Source organism: Pyxicephalus adspersus, chromosome 2 (genome assembly GCF_032062135.1).
Source record: "Pyxicephalus adspersus chromosome 2, UCB_Pads_2.0, whole genome shotgun sequence".
Classification (NCBI taxonomy): domain Eukaryota; kingdom Metazoa; phylum Chordata; class Amphibia; order Anura; family Pyxicephalidae; genus Pyxicephalus; species Pyxicephalus adspersus.
In genome coordinates this window covers 117771891-117779327 of record NC_092859.1, presented here as the reverse complement: position 1 = coordinate 117779327, position 7437 = coordinate 117771891, and the positions used below count along the sequence as shown (strand labels likewise).

The 7437-nt window shown below is 36.7% G+C and overlaps 1 protein-coding gene across 1 annotated transcript; it reads right to left on the bottom strand.

Moving 5' to 3' along the window:
* Positions 1-581: 581 nt before the first annotated feature.
* Positions 582-3150, bottom strand: LOC140322154 (C2 calcium-dependent domain-containing protein 4C-like). Its single transcript, XM_072398766.1, has 2 exons — positions 3067-3150; positions 582-2771 (listed from the first exon to the last, which is right to left on the bottom strand). The coding sequence occupies exon 2, from the start codon at positions 2738-2740 to the stop codon at positions 1535-1537; it is 1206 nt and encodes a 401-aa protein (XP_072254867.1). The 5' UTR covers positions 2741-2771; positions 3067-3150; the 3' UTR covers positions 582-1534.
* Positions 3151-7437: the final 4287 nt, after the last annotated feature.

Genomic DNA, 7437 nt, shown 5'->3' with positions numbered 1-7437 from the left:
GGCTATCATGCTGATCATCTAGCTTCAGAAGAAATAAGTAGCAGATTAGCATGTCTGATGTCACTTTGAGTTTCTTGAAGTACACAGTTCTGGGTCTGTGTTTTAAAATGTCTTTAAAGCAGAGTCAGCCAGACAACTATCATTTTTTGTACAGTATTGGTTATCTCTATATTTCCATCACTACAGGTTTGTTTTAATAAAGACACCTTTACCATATGGATGTGATGTATGAAGACCTTTATGCTTCTGTATGCTCACATACTAATTAGGGACTGTTTGAAAAGAGTTAATATAACGTTACTAAGAGACTATGTCCATGCCTCCTCCTCGTGAATATAGATGATATGCGTGGAAAGAAAATCCAGACTGTAGTTTATTATTAGGCAGGGAAATATCATACTGAGCTTCACCTTTGTCAATATTTACTTCCCGCTGATAAATCTTCCAGCGCAGACACACACACTGAGAGCTAAGGCAGATTTACAAGGGATGTCACATGCATGATCTTCATGTGTTATGCTTTCATTACATAGTCTGTTTCCAAATTAAACAGGGCAATCAAACACCATAGATAGAGTACATAAGCTTAAAATAGTTTATTAGTTAAAACATATAAAAATAGATAATATTCTTTACAGGTTGCCTTTATATAATTTATTTATTTTACACAACTTTAGACATATGTTATAATAAATGAATAAGAAAAACATTTGAAAGGAAAATAATAAAAATAAATAAATATCCAAACATCCATTTGACAAGCTTATTGGTGTGCAAATAGTATTCCCCAATGACAGGCTGGCAAAGTCTCATACATAAAACCAAGGTTTTTCAGCATGCTAGCTGTAAAAAAAAATATAAACAGGCAAGCCATGGGCTAACAGGGCTATCAAACACTTTAGCAGCTTAGTGTATAGCCATCCTGAGCAAAGTCATCTACAAAATGACAGTGATAAAAGACTTAGCACGTGAACAAACTTAGACGAGCTGTACTTTTCTATCTGTACTGGGACTACTCAATGTAATTAATCCACAGCCACAAATTGCTAATGTAAAAACAAAACATTTGTGCATATGGAGATTGCCATGGTGTTTGTTGGACTGTAAGTGCAAAAATAATTAAGGACAATAAAAAAAATGTATCAAATACTTCATAAGACTAATAAACACACACACAAGGTGACTCTTGTAAATTCAATACCATGGCTGTGTCCAAACAAAGCACCGACCCACCTGCACACTTTACAAAAAAACAGAATATAAACTATTCTAACTCTATATTTGACATCTTGAAATAAAACATTTTAAATAAATCCTCTGAGCTACATTTGTAACCTTCATTGGATATTTCATGTTAACTTTATTAATAATTTAATAAATACTAAGTATTAATGTCCATAGTTTTAGTTTTTGCTGCCATTCGTTTTTGCTGCCATTTAGTTTTTGCTGCCATACCGTCAGTTGTTAATATTAAAACAATTTGTTCTTAGTTTGGATAAAGTGCTTTGAAATGTTAAATATTGTTCCCTCTTCTTTACAGGGATATGATGCTAAGCAAAGGAAGTTCACTTTGGCCCAGGACACAGTCTCTTTTCATTCCACATGTTTTGTTAATAGCTTTAATCTTAAGGCAGCAGCTTTGCAGTTTTGTCTGTGGCAAGTTCTCAAAGAAAAAGTCCTCATTAAAAATTGGGTTCCTACTCCTTCTTATAATGGTGCTTCTTTGCTTCTGCTGCTTCCCAGGAGTAATGGCGAGTGACACAAGACAATTGATCGTTTTTGCGTCAGTGTGTAGACTGTAAAGTCCTTCTATGCTAATGAGTCGCACGCGTAACCTTTGTGCTGCACTACAATATTCTGTAGATAAGCGAAGGGAAGCCCCATTCTCAAGTAACACTGTGTTTTCTGCTACAAAACTGCCTCTGGAATACAGAAGATCCATTGGAAACACAGAGTCCATCATGCTATCAGAAACCCTGCGAATGATATTTGGGCTGCTGTCAGTGGAGCTGCACTCATCAGCTGACAGTGAACTATTTCTAGATAGTCTTTTTTTCTTCAATGTTCTAGGAAAAAGTTTGTCCTGACTTATGGCTTTCAGCAAAGAGGACCCTCGTGGTGGAGATCTGTGAAGGAGAGGGGAACTAAATGGAGAAGAATCCGTTGAGGAGGATGTTTCGCTGTCCAAGGTTCCAGAACGACTTAGTGACCTCAAGTTTAATGTCCTAAAGCTGCTGTAAGAGGTTGCCCTTTGGCATGTGGTGGTAAGAGAGCGAGGTCTGTGTAAAAGAATTGAAAGGCTGGCAGGGTCATCATGGAATAGAGATTCTTTTCTTCTGGTGTTGGGGCTTTCCAGCAAGGTGCAGAATCCATAGGAAGTATGGGCTTTAGGAAGATGTGGCAGTGACAAAGCTGCTTGTGCTTGTGGATCTGCATTTGTATTTTCATCCTCCATAGGCTCATCTGCACTGTCCACCTGTATGATATGTGTCCCTGGTGTATTATAGGCACCAAAACCACAGGCACTAAGGTCTGGTACAGATCTGTAGAGTGACTTCAGTCTTACCCCTCTTGGAGTTGAAAACAGAGGAGGAATACAGAATTCTGGAATTCTGTCTGGAGTTAGGACATTGGGACATGGTATGGAGCGTTGCTTTTTGTCCATGGCCACCCTTTTCATTGTCAGGTCAGGCATCTGTCCAGGCATATCAGGTACCTTCAGCTTGTCCAACAGCCACATATGTCCAGATCGCAGAAATGTATTATTATTGCTGTAATGACAACATAAAATTATGAATAGAAAGCTTTGCACTGCTGTACATAGTATGATAGTACATGGTGTTAATGTGTAAAATGTAATATCTTTCTGTGAAGTCACTGCAGAAGTCGAAAAGCAGCTGAGAACAGAATTATTTAAAGTTTTCCATAATTTATGTATGTATTGCAGAAAAGATATATAGAAGCTTCTCTATACACTTTGCCATGAATATAATAACATATGGTAGTTATTTGCTACACAAAATAATACGTAGTTTCTAAATTAACTGTTATTGTTGAAAAAATTACCTGCTACAGTGATGAAGTCACGCAGGAACCTTCTGTACGAATCAATGTTCCAGTTCACAAGGAAATCTGTGCTGTTTTAGCCCCAAGCAGTGAGTGAGCTCAGCAGCCTTCTTCACCTGCTTTTATAGTTGATTTAGGCTTTGTTCCAGCCAATTGGCAGCAAGTGGGTGGCGTAACTCTTCCACTGGAAAGAGACACAAGGAAAGGTAGTGACACAACACAGCTCTATGATAACAAAACCACATACACCGTCAGCTCTTTAGTAGCTTCACACATTTGATGCAGTCGTTAAAGCAGTATTTAACTCTGATTCAACAAAACAAAAACATTTTATCTTCTCCATACAAATTTGTAAAAATAAAACTTTTTTTGCTGAAAACAATGTTGATAATAAAATACGATAAGTAAATATAAAGAAATAAACTACTATGTTTAGATGGGTTGCAATGTCACGTGGCAGCCCCCCAGGTCATAAGCGAGATCTTTTTTGGCCATTGTGCGGTCACTGTTGATGTAACTCGAAGGGGTTCTTTCTTGTGACTTTTTGTATTTTGCGTTCATTTCCCCCCTAACATTAGTAGGAAAACAACTAATGCAGGAAAAAGGTCATTAGAGGATGTAAGATTATAAACCATAAAGTCAGTACCCATACCTGTGTTTTTTACTTTTATTTGGTTTAAACAAAATCATAATATAAATACAGATGTCATACAAAAACAGGATGAAAATGATTTGTGTCAATTCTTTATTAGAACTATATACCCAGTAACAAGTAAGCCTGGGTACGGTGATCATGGTATAATAACAGCTCATTATATTATTATATGATAATGATACTCATTCTTCAGTATCTAGAGAGCTTCTACATACAGAGCAAACTGTTTGAGCAAATGGAAGCTTAGAATTGCAGTGTGCCCATTTTGCCTAATACAACCTTAAACTTGGATACAGATCTTTTCTTTTTCCACTATATCTTCCTTGCATTTTTATTAATAGAGGCTTTAGATATATATATTAATGGCTGCAAATGTTTGCAAAAAAGAGATCCAGCAGGGAAATAATAACTAAGCGGTGTTCTGAAGGTGCTGTACAGATGCTAGATTTTCATCCATTCTCATGCATCAAAAATCTAGGGTTTGTACATTGCTTAAATGTTAAGGATTCAGATTATGAACAAGGTTATGGGTAAGGTTTACAGTTTAGGGCAGGGATGTCATACTCAAATACACAGAAGGTCACAATCAAAAACTTACACCAAGTCGGGGGCCAAATTTGAAATTTATTGATTTTTTTTTTATTTATTCAAATTTTCACTTTAGGGTTGAAAAGACTAATTTCTCTCTATCTATGCAGCCTGTGTGTTGTTCATCCTCTCACATCACAACTTTGTCTGACACTAAATAATACACTTTGCAGTCTCTAATGGATTGAAACAAACACAAGGTAGTCAGGCACCATGTGATCATTGCCTAGGCTTTGTGTCACACGATGGGTCTACAGGAATAATGTCTATGTATTGCTTGTATTGAAAATGATGATGTGAGGTGGTAACGCAGGTGGCATTTTCGGAATTCTTTGGGGGGCCAAAAAAGTTTGACACCCCTGGTTTAGGGGTAAAGATAAAGGTTAAATGTGAGGTCAAAATTTTAGGAGGCATTATTATTAATAAACAGGATTTATATAGCACCAACATATTACGCAGCGCTGTACATTAAATAGGGGTTGCAAATGATAGACAAATACAGACAGTGACACAGGAGGAAAGGACCCTGCCCCGAACAGCTTACAATCTAGAAAGTGGGAAAAGTAACACACAATAGGAAGGGAGATATGTAGTGGTGAGAAGTAGTGTCGGTTTCAAAAAACAAAAGAAAACGGGTAGGCAAGTTTAAAAAAATGCGTTTTGAGTGCTCTTTTAAATGGGCTGAAAGTAGGTCGATGAAGACTATTACAGAAAGTTGGGGCAGCTCTGGAAAAATCTTGTAGCTGTGCCTGTGATGCGGTTATGTGTGAGGAAGTCAGTAGTAGGTCATTGGAGGTATTAGGGGAAAAAGTGGAATAAAAAGACTCTGTTGTCCCATCAACAAAAATACTACCATATTTATATGCTTGTTATTCATCTGTAAAAGCGTACTTTTTGTAGACACCCAAAAGGCCTGAGATTGCTGCTGAGAGCCACCATCGCTCAGATCTGCTGGTAAACTGCCATTTTAGTATGTTTCTTTGATCCTCCCCCATTAATTATGGGTTATGTTGGTAGGTAAAGGGAGGGCAGAAAAGCTGATAGTAATTAGATTTTCCTAGAACAGGGGATAGCTATGATATGCAAGAAGGGAAGGGGCTGTGCTAGGAAATCAATGTGCTTGCATGTGTTCAAATATTTGACCTCCACTCTTTTCAGGTGTGCACTACACTACACTACAGAACATTGCTCATATACTGTATTGTGAATGAGCCTTTAGACCTGATTTAAGTCCCATGCTGGGAACTACCTGGTTTCAGGTCCCCAAAGTCAAAAAATGAATTTAACATATACATCTTTCCAAGTTTGATGGAAAGTATTGGAGAAAATATAATCATCTACCTTTTTGTGCATTTAAGTTCATGGTATTTTCCTTAAGTTTGCAAGTATTCCTCCTCTCCTTCTGGTATGTTTTAAGGGCAGAAATTAGGAGAAATCTTCGCAAGGGTCAGACAGCAAGAAGTATTTTCTGTGCATTGGGTACATTAACCTAAATATATAGATAAATGTCCTACTTTGATGTCTACAGTCCCAATCTCATCAGCCTCAGATTTTGAAATACAATTTAGGATGATTGTAGCCGTATTAAGGATGTTGTAACATCACCATTTGAGTTAAGTCAGTAAGATTTTTCTATTTGCACTAAAAGTTACATTTTCAGCAAAAGCTTCTGTTGGTTCTACCCCCACCTCTTCTCAGACCAAGCAGTACTGACACACGAAGGTGTAGCAGAAAGATAAAATATTTGTAATGACAACACTCTCAATGGTCTTGAATATAACTGTTAGTGCAAATAAAAGAAGTATTTCAGACAGTACTTAACTCTTTTGATATACTGCTAATATCATATAAGTGAATGTCTCCCCTTATAAATAAATTCAAACTTTTTGTTTATTACAGATGGTATCATATTTTGTAAATGCAAGTTATTTAAGAGTTGCCTACTTCTTATTGTCTTTTCCTCATTTGCTTTATCAATTCTATGTTGCTGCCTTAGACAATAGCTGAGTGTAGTCCAGTATTATATTAGACTGCCACCTGCAGGTCAGAGGGAAATATTTTCTGTAATATAATACCAGGCACATTCACAGATTAGTCATCCTCTTTTCTTGCATTAATAAAGAATATTACAGATGGTGAATGTCAGCAAATTCGAATTCATTTTCCAGTAAATATGACAGCAAATGTACAGTGAATTTGGACTTAGACCAACAGGAATCTATGTAACACTTGAAATCATTCCAATGAGATTGGCTCATGTATAAATCATAACAAACAAATATTTACACTCCAAAAGCTTAAAAAGAAAACTTACCTGGGACCCTTTATTGGCACTATATATGTGAATCATCAAACCCATTCCATAGTCATTAGTTTTAATCTACAATTGTAAGTATGAATTATTTATATACAACATTATCTTTTCCTTTTATGTAAATATGATTACACTTTGAAAGTTATCTACAAAGTTAGCCTCAAGTAGCTGCTAAAAGCATAGAAAAAATGAAATAAAATTGAGGTTCTCTATTTATACTGCACTTGAAGCAGAACTAATCCTGAAAATAAAAGAACTGCAAGAAGGCAGGTTCTTTATTGCAGAAGGTTCAGGCTAGGTCACTTTTGGAATATAACTTACCTGCATTGTCTCAATCTTTTGTACAATGTAAGTAAAATCTCTGCTTTGCTGGCTTCTAGGAACGAATAGACGTTTGTTTTGGCCTAGCCAATTCAGATAGCTAAAGATCCCAAACCCTGAAGAGGACGGGTAAAAATGTTGGCACCAGGGACCAAGCAGGGAGAGATGAGTTAAATAATTGTGAACAGGATTTTTGCAGAAGAGACATAGCCTGACCTTTCTGCAATAAAGAACTTGCCTGCTTCCAATTATTTTGTTTGTAGGTTTAGGTATGCTTTAGTTGTTATTAATAAATTGGTGTGATGAGGAGGAAAAATAAATCATACTTGATTAATGTGTTCATTGTTTATTGATATACAGGTAGTCCCCGGTTTAAGGACATCGGACATACAGACGCCTCCTAGATAGGAACTGAGGCTCCATTGGGGCGTTTGCATGACTTGCAGAAGAAATCTTTTGCTAAACACAGCTGAGGTTGTGGGTGATCTTAGGG